General features: G+C 44.6%; 1 protein-coding gene across 3 annotated transcripts in view; it reads right to left on the bottom strand.

The window, feature by feature from the left end:
* LOC142583266 (uncharacterized) overlaps window positions 1–19,223 on the bottom strand; it is a 98,854-nt gene that overhangs the window by 52,873 nt on the left and 26,758 nt on the right. For 2 of the 3 annotated variants that reach the window (XM_075693658.1, XM_075693656.1), the window contains exons 2-3: window positions 16,695–16,856; window positions 15,441–15,648 (exon numbers count right to left, since the gene is read on the bottom strand). In XM_075693658.1, the coding sequence (XP_075549773.1) occupies window positions 15,441–15,648; window positions 16,695–16,808 (322 nt within the window). In that variant the 5' untranslated portion in view covers window positions 16,809–16,856. The remainder of the gene's footprint in view (window positions 1–15,440; window positions 15,649–16,694; window positions 16,857–19,223) is intronic. The other variant, XM_075693657.1, reaches the window with a different exon arrangement.

Genomic DNA, 19,223 nt, shown 5'->3' with positions numbered 1-19,223 from the left:
ACGCCTTTACGTCCTTTTTTGTCTTTGTCTTTTTCATCCTGTTCTTTTTATCCTTACGCAAATAATACGCAATGCAACACTAAGACGTTGTGACACGAAAAACTGGAAGCAACAAGTATAACTTGTTGCCGCTAGTAAAATTATGGGCGTTTACACTTTTTGAGATACATATGACGTAAAAGAGGCTTCAGACAAGAGGCTTCGCGAACCAGTGCAAAAACCGTGTAAACACTACTAGCGGAACTCAACACGCATCGAAAGAAGAAATAGTGCAAAATTTTTTTAATGACACGGGAGTATTCTACTACGATGTGTCTGACAGCTCGTAAATAGCATTTGGGGTGGTACACGCAACCATATTTCAGTACATTCACTATCATCGGCCCAAACTACGGGGTTAGGAGTGGGGGGTATTCCGGGGCCTGGGCCCACTTCGATGTTTTCCGGAGGGGTGGCGATGCTGAATCCTCCCCTCCCCCCCAATTCCAGTGTGTGAGAACCAGAGTTCCGTTACCCACATCATTTGAGGTTTCTTTTGAGTTGCCTCTGTCTCTTCACTTAAAATATTATTGTGGCTAAATGCTTACTGCATCATTGTCGGTGCGACGTGCACAGCTTTTAATTCACACTTTCGCTTTCTTTCTGCAAACCCTGACAATAAGTTGACTAGCACATTAGAAGCACCAGCGGCGACTATCTCCTCCGCATTTTGTCACTTCAACGTTTTTTTTTTTAATTTTCACTCTGAATATCATGCGCAAACACCATATATTCAACGTATACATAGGACAAAGTTCATTAAAATTTTGCAGAGAAGGAGGTAGCCACCTAACAATTATTTTTAATGGTATTGATAGCATATGCCTAGAGAATGGATATGTTGTATGTAAGTGTATAGGTGCTGTATGTGCACCTCGCTTCAAATTGCTTTGCGGGGGTTTTTAAATCCTGAATAAAGAAAGCCTGCAGACTTCAGTGACCTCTTCGTTAGTCTTTCATCAAAGGCATGTTAAATGCGCGTGAGTTATGTCTGACTGTATTGCTTCTGTGCAGTAGGCAGTGCATGCTAACCATTAATCACAAAAAAGAACTCGTATAAAAACATTTGCCACACTCATTAGGAATGGAAACATCACCACTTGCATGCAGGAGTCATAAATAAATATATATATATATATATATATATATATATATATATATATATATATATATAACCGAAATGCAGCCAAGCCGGATTCACTCAAAATCAGACAGCAGTCATGCGCAGCAGCGCTCTGCTAGGACTCAGAGTCGAAGAAATGGTAGCGAGAGCGAAGTATCGGACACTTGCACGAAGATTAATTGTTACCGTATAAATGCGTGCAAGTGCCGAACCCCCAATGACAGCCAACATTAAACAGAGATCCAACCGAGAAGCAATCGCATTCGGTGGGCTAATCCCGATCACGCTAAACAGGGAATTTTCCCGCGCAGCGCACTTTCGCGCGTCGCTACTAGATGTCGAGAGGAGGTTATTGCGGAGGATTACGGCGGATTTCGTACACGTATCGGGATAAATTAGGTCAAATGGCTCTGTTTCATGTAAGGCTCGTCAAAATTTTGGCAGGAAGGTGCGGCGTTACACGACTTATTACGTTAGTTATCTGGGCCATATATATTGTAGTAAACGTACACTTACTAATTAAAATAACAAGCATAGTGTGTAATGCACGGACCATGTAAACCTGTAAATATCTCATTGGATGACTACGAGCACTCGCTGTCACAATGGTGGCATTACGCTAGAACGACGATTTGCACAGCCGCGATATTCACCGCGATTCCACAAATTGGATTCTTCATCATCTGCCGTACTCACTATAGTGCGGGCTTTGTCAGGAATCTCCAATTACCACTTTCACTGAACTTAGACTATGCTATCTGCAAAACTAGGGGTACGAAAAGACAGCCCGGGAAGGAAGACAGCACGCATGAAGTTAGCAGTCATCCCTGCTCGCCCTGAATCATTGCACCCACCAATGATCACCAAGAACTAGATGCGGCCCCCGGGCCGCGTAAGCGTGCGCCGCGCACACTCATTCGCAGCTACGGCAAGGATAGAGGAGAACGCGCACACTCTCTTACCCTAGAGCGCGTTTGATGACGTGACCTCCAACTAACCCGAATACTGGGCGCATGGGAAGATAAATTCCATCAAGCCTTCGATCCATTTATGCTCACTGTTACGTGCTTTTTCACGCACCCATGAGGTACGAGTCGCTCTTTCATACGGCATTTGGGCTTTACACAACCATATCACGGCGACGACAAAAAATAAAACGAGAAATAGAAAGCAGGCGTCGAGCTCGATCGCTTCTACCGTGGTTGCGGACGTCGCAGTCTGAACCAGTTACAAACACACCCTGGGCCGCTATATTGTAGCGATGCATTATGCGTTATTCTATGCTATTCTTATCATCAACCACACGCGGCCGCCTGATCCCGTTGATAATGTTGGACGACCGTCGCTCTGACCACTGGCCAAGAGCGAAAATCCTGAAAAAGCATGGAATCGGAAAAGGCACCGCTAAAAAATACCGGCCCTGAGCACCCACGAGAAAGCCAATAGTGAGCGTATCGCTTATCGGTACATCGCCAGAACACGTCTGATGCTGGGAAGCAATGGTATCTTTCCACCGTATAAAGGCCAGAATACATGGATCGAATATGCGACGAATAGTCGGCGTTCGACGCCCGGCGGCGTACGCGCGACGCGCGGCGGCGGAGAAAACGTCTTTCGCCGCCGATCTAGCTGGCACAGAAAAGTTCATCGGCCGTCGACGATACCGGAAGCGGCAAAAGAGCGGCACCCCAAAGTGAGCCAACCAAGTCTCACTATCCGCCCCGACTTCCGACTAGGCTTCCCCGCTTGTCCGTGTGTCCCGATGCCGCTCTATCGTTCACGCCAGTCTCCCGCTTTTCGTATTAATGGCATCCAAAGCGGCGCGGCCGCCCGCGCGTTGAGCCATAGAACAGAGCCGCGGAGTTGGAGGAGCTGAAAGTTGTTTACTCGCCCAGTGTTGCCATAACGCACAGCATCGCCGATTTCTTTAAACTACATCGGCACATCACTGCCTCAAACACATAGAAAACACTGTAAATCATTTCTAAACAAAATTGTACGAGTTTTTAGAGTGTTCCGCAATTCAAAAGCGATAATAGTTGTCGTTAATATTTTTTTGTGTCATGTGTTTCACTACAGCGCATTTGCCTCGTCTAGTCGCACTGATAACAACGCAGCGACGAGCCGGCGGCGCCGCCGTGTCTTCGCTCCATGTGGCGCAGCCCGACGAACGTACGGCGTCGCGCCACGGCAGATTTTCTGCCTCCCGAACTACCTCGGGAAAGTTCGCTCCATGTATTCTGGCCTTATGCAATGGCGGAAACATAACACCAGGTGCGCGGGGACACAGCTCATGCGAAGGGTCATGCCATCTCGTATCGCAGGCTAGAACCCGGCGCGGATTACCTCCAAGATAAACGTACAGCCAAGCGCACAGCCAAGCGCATTCACACACAAACTTGGAGAAACCGCGCACTGAGCTGTCTGATCTGGCATAGCTGTCTGAATGTGATTCCACGTAACTGATTGATTCAAAAAATTGTTCGCTCTCTTTCTAATCGAGGGGTGCACTTTCATGAACGGTGCGTGGCAGTAAGTCTTGCTAGAAGAAAGAATTTGGGAACTATCGCATAACTCTGACCCGTTTTGTACCAGGGCGGTACAAATGGCCTTTCTACAGTATATACTATATGGTATATTTGGTATATGGTCTTTATACAGTAAGACATACATGAGGTTTTCAGTTGGTAAGAGTTATCACGCGGTAATTTGAGGCCAAGAGGCACTGAGGGACGGTTCAGGTAAGTGAGGCAAACTTCAAGGCAACTACACGGCTTAGAAAACAATGTTTGACTGCGCTATTTTATAAAACTCCCTAGTCAATGCTGTGCATTTTCCGTATTGATTTTGTTTCATCATATGCTATATCAGCAGCTCAATAACGCAATACACGCTTTCTCTGTTTGCTGTCGTGTCCTTTCACACTTTTGAATAGAACGAAGGAAGAGTAAGAAGTTCCCAGAGCTCACTGGCGTTCTGGGTTTCTAGCTATTATGCAATTTTTACGTTTTTGCCATTTTCGTGAGCTTCACTTCATGAAAGATGAGCAAGAAGATGTTCCCACGACCACCTGAACAAGTTCAGTCATCTGCTTCATCGCTCACTTTTGGACGACGTGCATATGGAAGCTCGGACCAGCTCGATTCTTGGGTGAGCTCCACGCCAGAAGCCATGGACTCTGACGGCGAGTACACCGCAGTCATGGGCCACAGTATGAAGAAGATGCGCCATATATCTACTGAGACCTTATCGAATCAGAGTGAGCAGGAATCCTTCATGGTTTCTTACATGCCGGTCTCGACGTCACGTAGCATGAAATCCCCCAGCAGGCAGTTTCTAACCGAATATTTTGAAAGTGTGGCTCTGGGCAAATCAACGAGAATAGGATCAACGCTTGCAAGAACATCCTGACAATATATGTGAAAAATTCCGCAATACTGGAGCAATTTAAGACCATTCCACAGTTAAGCGCAATCCCTGTCTGCTCATTTATTACTTACGGGAAGGAGACAACGACTGGCATGATTTCCGACGTAGAGCTTGACATCAAGCATGCGGGCCTCAAGGGTGTTTTGAGGTCATCAGTACGCATTCTTCAGATTCACCGCTTGTGGAACTCCCGATGTATCAAGTTAATATTTGCTACTTCGACATTACCAGCATCTGTCAAAGTGGGCTACGTGATACACCGTGTACGACCATTCATTCCGAGGCCCGTTCAGTGCCGAAAATGTCTAAAGGTAGGACACATAAGCGCTGTTTGTAGAAGTGAAGCCACCTGCTCGCGTTGTGTTGAAGAGTATAATACCACCTACTGTGATGCGTCTTCATTTAAATGTCTGAACTGTACTGGCTCTTACGAAGCGACTTCGAAGGAATGTCCAAAGATGAAACAAGAAGTTCGTATTCTTCGAAAAATGGCGAGAGACCAACCTTCACGTAAAGAGGCTGCTCAATCTGTTCGTCAGAGTGACCGACGATTGCGAAAGAGGCGCCACAAACCCATTTCAGAAGAAGTACATAGCGGGGCACGGGCTCCACCACCACCTCTGCCTGTGCGCGCATCGAGGACGGTAACGGCGCCGATGCTAATTCAAGATCAATGACAGCACGCGGCAAACATTCACCTGCACCGGCTGATAAATACACGGAATGGGCTTTGCTGCCCTCTAGGTCCACGGCCATGCCAGCGGGCCCTAGTGATCCTCTGCGCCATGAAGCCAAGAATGATACGGCGAATGAAACCGGTGGCACTACGGGCAAGCAAGGAGATGTACACAATGAGAAGAAAACTGTACAGGAAATGCTGAAGCGCATGGTGGAGTCAATGCGTGCGATTCTTCGTGGTCTCCAGAATCTGGCCGCTAAAAGTGTCCTGCAGCTGCTCGCCGTGCTGGAGCCGCTTATTACAGCTCTTTACATGCTACAAAGCTTTTCTTTGGCGCTTGTGCTGCTCATGCAGGGCAGGCCCACACACCAGCTTCGTCTTAGCGCATTTAAGTTCACTTGAATTGGTGGCTACTGACTATATACGGAACCAGATAGTGGCTTCATGAATTAGCTTTCTGAATGTTTATTATCAGAATGTTGAACTTGCTTTCACTGTTGCGCATCTCTCTTTCTATGTAATTATCATCCCTCATCACACCTTTATGTCCCTGTTTCCCCTCCTCCTGTGCAGAGTAGCAGGCTAGAGCGCGTCAGCTCAGGCCGACCTCTCTGCCTTTATTCAAAGAAATTATCTCTGTCTCTCTCTCTTTCCACTTTTGAAATATCACTCTCTTCTTACTCATTTTCTTTAATATGTTGTTTATTTGTGCGCTTGATAGTTTAGAACCCTATAATCATTTACGCCACCGCCGCTAAATAAGGGAAATCAATGGCAATGGACCTAGTTTGAGGCGTAATAAAACTATCGCCCGTTATGGAGTCACATTGCTTCATACTGATAGTCAGAAGATGTGTCCAGAAATTTTCTTATGTAATTTTTTTTAAATACGTTATGTCATCTTCTCAAATGACCTTTCGTCAGGAAAATATTTCTTGATTGTATCTATGAGCCTTAAAACTTTCAGAAGGCGTACATGAATTTTATCACTGATGTGTATTTGTGTGACCGAATATTAATCCTAACAAAACGCACGCCCTAAGGTGTGCTCCTGCATGAGCTTGTGTGGTTCATCCGAGTGACATAGAAGTACTGAGTGTTGGGCGTGTTGGTTTTCCACACTTGAGGAAGATTGCCTCAAACGACCAGGGTCGAGAGAAAAAACACGGACAAGCGCATATTGCGTTCGTCCACATTTTACTTTCTCGTCTCTCCACTGTGAAATAGACGCTGTGAAACTGAAGTGTCTCCTACTATGAGATTTTGCAACTGCTCTTATAAGGCCGTCACTTCAGTTAACAATTCTTGGGTAACGGTGCTTCGCAAGATCATTGAAAAGACGAACAACGCTTTACGCCTCTTTCGCAGAAATGCAAACCCGCACCGAGGCATGAAGGAAAGCAATCTCCTCGGGCTGATCAATGCCTTCGCACTATGTCACTTCACGTTCACAATTTCTATGCACAACTGGTTCAGAGCGGAACGAGACAAGCTCAACGCTCTCTTCCGAAAAGTAGTCAAGAGGGCTGTCGGGCTACCAATTAGGACCCATACCGAGGATCTACTGAAGCTGGGGCTGCATAACAGTGCCGAGGAGATTGCCGAAGCCGAAGAACGCGCGCAACTCACTCGCCTGAGCCCCACAGCGGCAGGTTTAGAGGAAGCTTTAGCTCGAGTGCTCCTATCTAAATACATGTAAAATGAGAATTCGTTTTTCTCGGCAACCACTGCACCAAATTTGACGAGGTTTGTTGCATTTAAAAGAAAAAATTAAAATCTAGTGACTGTTGGTTCCGAATTTTTGAGTTAGGTAGCCAATCTTTTATTAAAAATTGGCGAAAATCAAAAATTTTCAAAAAACGAAACTATCAAGTTTACAACTCTGTAACTCAACCACTAAGAATGATAATACAATTCTGTGAATTGCATCTAAAATTACATCCATAGCGGACAAAATTGATATGTTACACATGAATATAAAAAAATTTATCATAGGGAAATACAACTTTTGTAAAACCGTTGTAACCAACGTAACAAATTCATGTAAGATGTAAGATGACATAATGAATTTGTCCGCTTTGAATGATCCAATGGATGCCGTTTACAGAACCGCGATATGAGTTCTTGATGCATAGCTATCAACTTGTAAACTTCGTGCTTCTATTTTTTTCAAACGGTCAAATATTTGAAAATCGTTTTAAGAAAATTAAAGCCCTAAATCGAAATTCCGCTTCCAACAGTCACTAGAATTTAACTTTCGCTTTCAAATGCAACAAATTTCGTCAAAATCAGTCCAGGGGTTATCTCATAAAAACGTTTTTGCGTTTTACATGTACTTGAATAGGCCGCGTCGGAGTTGGGCCCGAGCTAAAGCTTACTCTTAACGCACCCTCGAAGAACTAGCTGAGACATTTCGCGCGCAGCGGGAACTGAACGCGGGCGCGATCGTTAAGGGAAGCGGCTGCGGAAACCTACACCCGTTGGAGGTGAAATCGTTCCGCCAGGGGAGAAACGAGCGCTGGCGTCTAGAATGAAACTTGGCGTGCGGACGTCCATACCCTCTGTCCTTGGACGAACCACAAGTAATGCCAATGGATGTCGAGAAGATTCTCTCTCGAGGAATCGTTGAACCATCATCCAGTCTTTGGCCGTCCTCTGTCGTTCCACTCAAAAGGACGCCAGCTGGTGCTTCTACATGGAATATAGGCACCTTACCAAGATCACCAAGAAAGACGTTCGTCCTCTACCACGCCTTGATGACGCCCTCGACTGCCTCCACTATGCGAAGTACTTTCCTTCTATCGACTATGGCTCCGGTTACTGGCAGACTACCGTCGACAACATGGGCCTCGAGAAAACCGCCTTTGTAACACCCGATGGCTTATTCGAGTTCAAATTTATGCCCTTCGGCTTATGTAATTCTCCATCTACTTGTGAACGCATGATGGACACACTCCTTGATGACCTGAAGTGGTCCAGCTTTATTTGTTGCTTAGATGACGACGTCGGTTTTGCTCCTACATTTGCCACGCACCAGGAGCGACTCCTGCTCGTTCTTTCTCCTTTTCACAATGCTGGCCTTCAAATTAATTTGTCTAAATGTTACTTCGGACGCCACCAAATTACTATCCTCAGTCATTTTGTTGATTTATGTGTTGTGTGCCCAGACCCGGGCAAAGCTCGTGCCGTAAAGAAGTTTCCCGTGCCAACATGTGCTAACTATGTCCAGAGCTTCGTGGGCCTGTGCTCGTACTTCCGGCGCCTCATGCACAATTTTGCGGAGGTCACCCGCCATCTGCTCTTCTGAAGGCAGGCGTTTCATTTTCTTGGGGACGTGGACAAGCAACTGCCTTCTCGAAGTCTATCTCTCCTACTATCTCCATTCCTTCTTGCGCACTTCGACCAGACTGCTCCAACAAAAGTCCGCACTGATGCCAGTGGTCGTGGAATCGGTGCTATTTTTTGCCAATATCAAGGGCGCCACGGCCTCGTCATTGCCCATGCCAGCCCTCTGCTTCAGCCAGATGAGCGGAATTATTTCATTACTGAACGTGAGTGCCTTGCACTTCTCTAGGCAGTGGCGAAATCTCGCCCTTACCTTTATGCTCGACTCTTTACATTTACCGCAGACCACCATGCGCTCTGCTGGCTTTCGTCCCTCAAAGAGCCTACCGGTCGCCTAGGTCACTGCGCGCTACGCCTAGAGAAATACTCATACACAGTTGCCTGTATGAATTTACACGAAGGTGCTAACTGCTTGTACTACAGCACAGACCATGCTCCTGATATTCCTGCGACCTATGCTTCTGCTTCTGTATTTTCGCTATGTGCTTCGCTGACCTCGCTACCGAACAGCATTGAGATGCAGTACATGTGGTATCATGGACAGGTTCACATCTAGATCATGTGATCATTCTCTTGACATGTTCCTATTCCAGGACGGCGCTTTATATCAGCGCAGCATTTACGCTAGTCGATGTGCGATGGAGCTGGTCCTTCGCTAGCATCTTCGCACCACTGTTCTGTCCAAGCTGTACGATCTACCAACTTTTAGTCACCTCGGCAAATCAGTACGTACGACGGTGTCCGGCAACGATTCTTTCGGCCTGGTCTGTAGCGATCTGTCCGCCGCTACGTCGTTTGTTGTGAGTTATGTCAACTACAGAAGAAGCCATCTGAGCTCACTATTGGTTTACTCCTACCTCTTGGCATTCCTACAGAACACTTCTATCTTGTTGGTGTAGACCTCTTGGCACCTTTCCGCACGTCTGACTGATGCAACAAATGGATTGCCGTCGCAACTGATTATTCAACTCGGTTGGCGTTAAACAGAGCCGTTCCAACAGACGTCTCCTACTTCCTGTTGCACAACATCATTGTTCACCACGGCACTTCTCGTCAACACACCGACAGGAGTCGCTCGTTCCTCTCTACAGTTGTGGACTACTTGCTCCGCTCCTGTTCGGCCAAAACACAAACTTAGTACAGCATACCACCCTCAGGCGAACGTTCTTACTGAGCGGCTTATTCGAACAATAACGGACAAGCTCTCCATGTGTGTTTCTGAAAACCATCGTGATTCGGATATGGCTCTCACTTTTGTCAAGTTCACGTACAATTTATCACGCTACGGCACTATAGGTTCCTCGCCATATTGTTGCTTGTACGACCAAGATCCACTATTGCCTTTTAATACAACACTGCCACCCGCTCAAGAGCCCTTGTTTCAATATACCCGACATGTCATTGCTAGATCTCTTGAAACATTCCAAGTTGCTCACCGTCGCCTTTGTGCTTCTTAGAAAATGCGAAAAAAGATTTGTGACATTAGTCAGCGGGATGCCGATTATTTTCCCAGAGATCTAGTCCTGCGATCTCCCACCCGCCGCTTCGGCAGCTCGGAAAAACTAATGTCCCGCTATTCCGGCCTTACCGGGTCCTTTGTCAGGTAATTGACGTAACCTACGAGATCTCTCCGATCGCACCTACTACTGGCTCCATCCAGACTTCCTATGACGTCGTTCTTGTCAATCGCCTAAAACGATACAAGTGTGTTTCCGCATAAAAATAAGTGGCATGGTGCTTCCACGCCAGGAGGAAATACACTGCACAGCTCTGCACAACGCTGAGGTACATGAGCACGAGCTTGGGACTGAAGACAGTGCTTCAAGGAGTAGCCTGCGGTAGAATTGCACTTGACAATTACTGTGAATTACTGCACATTCTCTAAATAAACAAAATCATAGAGTTTTACCTGCCAAAACCACCATATGATTACGAGGCACGCCATAGTGGGAGACTCAGGAAAATTGCGACAACTTGCGGTTCTTTAACGCATAACTAAATCTAAGTACACGGGTGTTGTCGCATTTCGTCCCATCGAAGTGCGGCCACCATACTGCAAACACGCTACCCTTCTTGCTTCTTCTTTCAGCAACAATATCCTAAATCGAACCTAATGGGAAGCTAACGGGAATAAAAATAAAGTCTTAGACTTAATTTTAACCAATCAGCCAAAATCGATTAGGAAAGTTTTGGTGGTGCCAGGTATTAGCGACCATAAAGCTGTGGTTTAGGAAATGAAGTTGACGTACGAAAAGATGCAAAGCTCGGGAGCCAGGAGGATGTATGAATACAGCCAAGCCAACATAAATGAAATAGGACTTGCATTAGAAGAATGCCTCCCGGAGTTCGAAATACTTTCTGAAACAATCGGCGTTGATGAGTTATGGTTCCTTTTTAAAGCAAAAATGCTTAAGATGCAAGAAAACAATGTGCCGTCGTGGGTGCAGACCAAATGGCGTGCCAAATCTAAGCCATGTTTTAATGATGAGCTTTGACGCCTTACTAGTAAAAGGAATAGGATATACAGGAAATATAAAAGAAACTCCATTTCGGAAACTTGCGATCAACTTGCGACCATAACCATAATGCTGCAAACAAAAATCCGCCAAGCAAAAAAAGAATTCTTTGGTACTTTGCCTTCTCGATTTCAAGCTACAAAAAAGCTATTCTGGAATCTTGTTAAAGATTCCAGAAAAGACAAAGTATGTATTCCATCACTTCAGCATGAATGAGTGGAAATAGAAAATAGCTTAGAAAAAGCCAACTGCTTCAACAAGTTTATTGCTTCCATTTTCTCACCCAGTGCCTCGAGTGCAATTCTGCATCCGTCGGCTAATGAGGTCATCAAAAACATGGATGATATAATTATCGCTGAAAGTGAAATACAGTCTCTTCTTGAATATATATATTCCAGCAAAGCAGGGGGGCGTCATGGATTGACGGGCGCTTTTGTCAAATTGTGTGCGTCGTTCATCCCTCCCTTTCTTAAGATACTGTACTCGAAGTCATTGAACGCCGGGGTCCTACCACACGAATGGAAGATGGCGTGCGTTGTACCACTGTATAAATCGGGGCCTCGCGAACTAGTCGGCAATTACAGACCGATACCTCTAATAAGTATTGTCTGCAAAGTATTAGAGCACGTCTTGTGCAGTAACATGATTACACACATTACGGATGCTAACCTCCTGAATCAGAAACAGCATGGTTTCAGGCAAGGGCTTTCCTGTACAACTGAGTTACCAGAATTCGTTCATGAAGTCTGAGGTGCACTGGATGCTCGTTCTTGTGTTGACTCGGTGTTTGTAGATTTTAGAAAAGCTGTAGGCCTGGTGGATCACACATTGCTTGTATGTAAACTACGTTAGTTTAATATCAATGAACAAGTAATTGCATGGATTCAGGAATACCTTTCTTTGCGGTTTCAGCATGTAGGGATAACTGGCGCAGAATCTAGTGCGGCCCGCGTAACCTTTGGCGTCCCCCAGGGCTCGGTATTGGGCCCATTACTTTTCTTATTATTTATAAATGACCTTCCCAACACTATTATTTCTTCCGTAAGATTGTTTGCTGATGATCTGATAATATATAGGGACATTACAAGCATTGCCGATACTGTTATTTTGCAAAATGATTTAGTTAAACTACAAAACTGGTGCAGAGAGTCACATATGCAAATAAACACAAAGAAAACTGTCCACATGCGCTTTACCAAAAAGTGTATGCCAGAAGCCGTATATTATCTATCCGGTTACCCATTGCAGATTGTTTCCGAGTACAAATACTTGGGTGTATTCCTCACAACGTCCATATGTTGGCACAGGCACGTTGATTTCATTACAGCAAAGGCATGCAAAGTGTTAGGATTTCTACAGCGCAATACAAAACTCTTTCCACAGCATACTCGTGATCTTCTGTACAAAAGCTATATTAGACCCATTTTAGAATATGGATGTACCGTATGCGACCCTCCTACGTGTACCGACCGAGATAAACTTGAGAGTTCAGAATATAGCAGCACGGTACGTAATCGGCAACTATGACAGAAACCTTAGTATTACTAGTGCAAAACAAACATTAAAATGGGACACCTTAGAAAAGAGAAGGCAGGCATTACGCTTGGAACTTTTTCACAATATATTTTATGGCCAAATTGGAATAGACCGTAATAAGTATATTCTTCAACCACATTACATATCAAGACGAACAGATCACGAGCTCAAGGTTAGGGAATACACTTGTAGAACTAAGCTTTTCAAAAGCACCTATTCCCCCAAAACCATTTTAGAATGGAATCGATACCTGCTGCCGTAGTTAGCATACTTAATAATGAACATTTTGAAATGCTCTTTGAAATTTTCCTTTTCATTTTACAGTATACAGTAATTGTAGAGTTTGCTATGATTCCGCAGTGCTTTATTCCTTAATTGTGCGATGCCGTTTCCTGCGTGCTGTACATTGATATCCTGATTTACCATTTTTGTCGTGTCATTTCTGCGGTTTTTTCTTTTTCTCTTTCATTGTATTGCATAGTTTATTGCTGTTTATTGGATGCCATAAGCTGTTTACATTGATGTATGTAACCCTCCCCCCCCACCGTAATGCCTAAATGGCGCTGTGAGTATGAGAGTGAATAGAGTAAATAAAAAGCTTTAGCTCCTTCATGGGAGGTGAGCAATCCTTTGTGCTTACAACCACTGCACCGAAATTAATGAGCTATAATGAACTAAATGAAACATTTAAAATGAGATTTCAGAAAGCGAATTTTTATTTAACTTCCACTTTTTCTAAAATTCCGAAAAATGCGAAATTTCAAGTAACAATACCTGCATATACAAGCCTGCACCTCAGCAACTAAAAAGGATATCGCAACTATCTAAGCTGCACCTAATATTTTATTTAACGAGGACGAAAATGCGACCCTGAAATACACCACTAACACCTGAATGTGGCATTCGCAAAACCTCTGCAAGTATTGTAACAACTTCACATAGGTCATAAACTCATACGTCAAATTTGCCCAATTGAGATGCTCCAAGGGATGCAGTTTATAGAGGCGTGATATTAGTTTTTGATGCTAGCTAATGGATTTGTAAACTTCGTACTTCTATTCTTTTTTTCAGATTTACTGATTTCCGACAAGTCTTGTCAATACTGGACTAAATAAAAGTTATTTTTGTTGCAATCATTCTGATTTAACGTTCTCTCTTAAATGCAACAACGCTCATTCAGGTCGTTGAGCAGTTTTCTCATAAACGCATGCCTTTTAGTGGCTGAGTGGCCGACATCGAAGATAGGCCCGAGCTTAAGCTTCTTCTCATTACATCCCACCGGTTCTATCGGAAACCCAAGAAACATAAAGCTGACTATACGGAAGACCACGGCCGCAGTGGTGCACAAATAATAGAAAAAAAAACAATGAAGGAAACGAAATGGAAGCTTTGCGGTAGCCATTATCTCGGCCTGACATCTCGCCCGGAATGCCGACGAGCTGTCTGGCAATGTGTCTAGCACAATCGTCGATTCATTGCCAGTCGAGCAAGTAGCAGGTTGTCTTCAACATAAGGCTGATTCATGAGCGCGCTCGTTTTCAAGTACCGAGGTGAAGCAACAGTGTCAGAGTGTGTGTGTGTGTTTGCTTCTCTTTAATATGTTTTCTTTTGTTGCGCATTGTAACATACGACACGACCCAAATTCAAATTTTTAAGGTCGTTTTGCCACGTGGTGGAGAAAAATGAAACTAAACACTTGTCCCAAATTCCTAGGTATGAAAGAGGTTTGGGAGAGAGCCTTGGCCAGCTCCGACCTCGAGGATTAGGAACGTCTGATTGCGAGTGTCCAGGACGCGGCCCGAGCTCAAAGCATTCTGGAATGAGGACGACTCTTCAAAGCTGCATTCGCCCAATAAAAATGATTATTCTCTTCTCTCTTCTTTCACCGATGTGTAAGCGTAGGTCAAGGTCAAGAAGGGGACGGTTGTCCAATCTGTCGAGGGCTAAGATCAATGCCTATTTCTCTTCAGACCTCGATACGTTTGACAATGCAGCATAGATTTTAAAGTGGATTGCGTTTTGCATGATTAAATAGTGCAAATAGTGCAAAAAGCTGGTCCACTTTCTTAACAGAATTATAAACGGTTAGTTTCGGGAAATGCTTGAACATCAGACATTTAAAGGCCTGCTCCGATGTTTAGTTGAACCTGCCGTGGTTGCTTAGTTGCTGTAGTGTTGGGCTTGTAATTACGGGGAAGCGGGATCAAATCACGGCCATGCCACTGCCTTTAAACGGGGGAGGAATACGAAAACATCGGTGTACTTAAATTTTTGGGCACGTTAAGGAACCCCAGCTGGTTCAAATTATTCTGCAGTCACCCCCTATGGCGTGCCTCATAATAAGATGGTGGCTTTGGCATGTAACACCATATAATTTATTGTAATTTTAGTGAAGGATGACTTGTGTGACTCACTCTGACCGCGTGCCGCTGTGACTCCCTTCTTCTCACACCCTTTAATTTTCATAACTTTCTTCATATGCATGTAGGGTAAACCATATAAGATTAGCTCCTTTATTGAACTTTGTATCTGTCATTTGGCTCTTCTCTGGTCAACCTTCATGCCATTCTCTCTCCCGCCATCTCTCTCTATCTATCTATCTAAGTTCTGTATTTACTTGATGCGGGACACAATAAGACAACTCGACTGCTATTACATTGCCTTCGCTGAGTCGCTTTTGCGTCCATTGGCCATGCTTTGTTGTAATGTTGGATCTTCCACATCCCTTTGACTGTCTACGCTCGGATGGTGAAAAACCTTTTGGCTTACTCACCGACACTGAAGCCCGGGATTTCACAGACGGACGCCACGTTGGCGCATGCTGCACCCAGAAACATTGGCAGCAGTTGCGTCCGATTTGCGCTGAGGAGCAGGATCTTGTCTCCAGCTTCATGGCCTAGTCGCCATAGCGCTGTCCTCACGGCATCCACCTGTTCTGCTACTTCGCCGTAGGTGTAGGCTTCGTCGGTTGTACCGTTGATCTGATTAGCGAAGAATGTGAGGGGCGAGGGAACAAACGCGAGTTAATGACATCTTAGTGCAAATCAAGAAAAATAAATGACATGGGCAGGAAATGTAATCAGGAGGGAAGATAACCGACGGTCATTAAGGGTAGCAGACTGGATTCCAAGGGAAGCGAAGCGCAGCAAGGAACGGCAGAAAGTTTGGTGAGCGGATGAGATTACGAAGTTTGCTGGGACAACATGGCCAGAATAAGTACGGGACCGGGGTATTTGGAGTAGCATGGGAGAGGCCTTTGCCCTGCAGTGGGCGTAACCAGGCTGATTATGATGATGATGAGGAGACAGAGAACTTATTTGGACATTGCCGAATGATGCTTTGTTTGCATCTAAAGAGCAAAGTTTTTGGTAAGGTAATCCTTTTTGAAAAGACATTTCAATGCTACCAGTGCTAGGTTACATTGAGTAAAAATGCGCTATGTATAAACAAGGAAATTTCATGATTCGAGTGCGTTACATTCAGTGGATTCAGCACTGCGTGATGACTGCATAGCGGAGCTAAGCTTGAATGAATCACAGCATAACATGTCAAGGCCTGACGATGCATTCCCTTTATTCCATTGCAGTTTTTATGTGGTGGACACACCACGTCAGATGCAGTAAGGCAACAACGAAGTTCAAATAAAAGCGTTTGATGCTGCGGTGTGCAGGTGCTGCAAGAACCACATCGCGAATTTGTTGTTCATGAACTTACCAGGGCACATGTCCCCTGGAACAAGGAGCACTCCTAGAACTATTATTATTATTATTATTATTATTATTATTATAATTATTATTATTATTATTGCTATAATTATTACTGGCTATAGTTGAAACAAATAACGCGTTATAGTTAGATCTAACCTGTTAGAAATTCATTAGCTCACAAAAGTACATTTGCGTATGTCAACTTGGAGTCGTCCTGAGTTATCCTAAAGAATTTGTGTTCTAGGTCAATATTGTAGTACTGAGGTATATTTCGGCAAAGGGCTTTTATACATGTAAACGTTGGCCCTTTGTTTTCTCACCAGTTTTGATCCTGCGTGGCGCCTGAGATGCTGAACCATGTACTCTCCGAAGTTCCTTCGGGTGTCGAGCGGGTGTTCGGCCGGATCGATGCAGCTCTTGAGCGGGGAGGCCATCTTTGGAAGTATGTTGAGTTTAAGATGCGCTGTGACTATTATAGTTGACTGAAAAGTGTATGAGCGCAACGCATCGTTGCGTTTGCATCTATTGACAAAACACACACACATACATACACACGCACCTCCCTTGCTGCAGGCCACGTCCTTCAGTTTTGATTTGGAGGACTAAGCACATTATTCACCGTGCAAGCACAAAACTAATCTTACCTTAGTTGCCATTCTGCCCGGCATGGACTACTGCTGTTGGCATGTTTGGCGCCAGTTGTGGCGTACTAAAACTCGTCGTGAAATCGGTTGATGGAGAGAGAGAGATAAAACTTCATTGTGTCCTTGATGGCGTGGGTTGGGAGACTAATTCCCAGTGCTCCGCTTCCTGGGTACTGGGTAGTTAGCATAACTTAACCGACGTTTAAAAAATACGCAATTGGTGGATGTGGCCGATGCTATATTATTAGCAATTGTTCTCTGCAATTCAATGTACCTTTGCAGTGCCAATATTTAGCTAGTTATCGGTTAGTTTTATAACTCAAATTTGTAGGTGCTTGTTTTGTGGCATAAACGCTTTTTTGTAGCTGTTTATTGATCCACCGCGGAGCATTAGCGGCTGTGGTGTTGCGCTGCTAAAGCACAAGGACGCCGTATCTAATCCCGGCCGCGTCAGCCGCATCTTTCTTTTTTTTGGGGGGGGGGGGGTGCGAATTTCGGGGGGGGGGACGTTAAAGGTCTCCTGGTGGTCAAAATTATACTGGAGACCCCTACTACGGCGTATCTCATCATCAAATTCCGGAATTCAAAACGGCAGTTGAAAAGTTGCGAGCGTGTTCCCGAACACCTAACGAACTTTTTTTTTGCGCTATCATTGAAATTATTTTCAATGAAATATCTGCGCTTACTCCTACAGACTCCGAAGAACATGCGCCAGATATGAAAAGAGTGATACTACGGCGTTGTTGCACACCTAGGTTTCACTGCTTTGCGCTGGGTTTGCAATAAGCGAAGCCCGCATGCTTGCAGAAAATTTCGATGGCCCCGGCGTCAAGTGTAAGTCTTTGTCATGTCATTGTCTTCATTGTAAAGATGGAAGGTCGCAACGGTCAAAAATTATAAGCTATAGTTAGGCGCTAGTCACAGGATACACTTGTGATCAGTTTTACGATCAGATAGCGATTATTTGATACCTCGCAGGAAAAATGTCGTTGTCTCGCACAACGCTACTCTACTTTCGCACTAATAAACCAAGGAGTGCAAGGAGTAGGAAAATAGAACATGGGGTTTTACGTGCCAAAACGAAGATCTGTTTATGAGGTAGGCCATAGTGGGGGACTCTGGAATAATTTGCTCCACCTGAGGTTCTTTACCGATCACCTAAATCTAAGTACACATGCGTTTTCGCATTTCGCCCCCATCAAAATGCGGCCGCCGTGGCCGGAACTCGATCCCGCGACCCCGAGGGCCATGTACGTATCGAAGGCCCATGGTTTCCTGGAAAGGGGTGACCACCCTGCAGGCGGTGCTTCATGCCCCATGTCGGCATGAAGCATCGATCGCTCGTTCGAAGCATGTTTGTAGGAAATAATGTCCTGGCGCACAAGTGCTTAGCCACGTGGTACTTCTCACGTCTCTCGCACTTCCTATAGAGCTGAGAAAAAATTTACAGCAAAGTACTTTCACTCACTCACTCACTCACTCACTCACTCACTCACTCACTCAATCACTCTCTGTCATCTTCATGGAAGACGCCCATATCCGGCGCATTGGGGGCACGTTAAAGATCCCTAGGTGTTCTAAACTTCTGGAGTCCCCCAGTACGGCGTTCCTCATAATCATAAACCCCAGAATTTCATTAGCTTTAATTTCATCATCATGGAAGGAAATAGTTTAGAGATTTCTTAATATACTCTACTTCTTTATGAAGATATTGCTTTTCATTCAATAATTTATTCAGCTAATTACTTTTTTTAATAATAACGGAAGGTAAAAGTAAAAAAGAAACATATGATATTATTCATGATAGAAACATATTAATATTATTATTATTCAAGGACACAAACTTCTTTTGACTGTGGAATGATATTTCAAGTAGTCAGTTGTGCAAGTCCCGCCGCATGGCAGACGGAAATTTCACAACATTTACGACTTCACTGAGAACTACGTTAGTATGAAAATTTCTTGAAACTCGGCGTAATATTAGATTCATCTTAGCGGCTAATCGCCATACAATTCTTTTCGGGACAGTTCTGATAAAAAAAGAGTTACAACCGCTTTCTGTAACAATAATCCCTCCTTAGACGGCCACGTATTGACCGCACACGGGAATTCTGTAAGGTTTAGAGCTTCACTGTGAAGTAACTAATACTAACAAGTCAATGAAACTCGGCGTAATGATAGAGTCGTCTTAGCGGCCAATTTCAG

Source organism: Dermacentor variabilis, chromosome 5, assembly GCF_050947875.1.
Source record: "Dermacentor variabilis isolate Ectoservices chromosome 5, ASM5094787v1, whole genome shotgun sequence".
NCBI classification, from domain to species: Eukaryota; Metazoa; Arthropoda; class Arachnida; order Ixodida; family Ixodidae; genus Dermacentor; species Dermacentor variabilis.
This window is presented reverse-complemented; position numbering and strand designations above follow the sequence as displayed.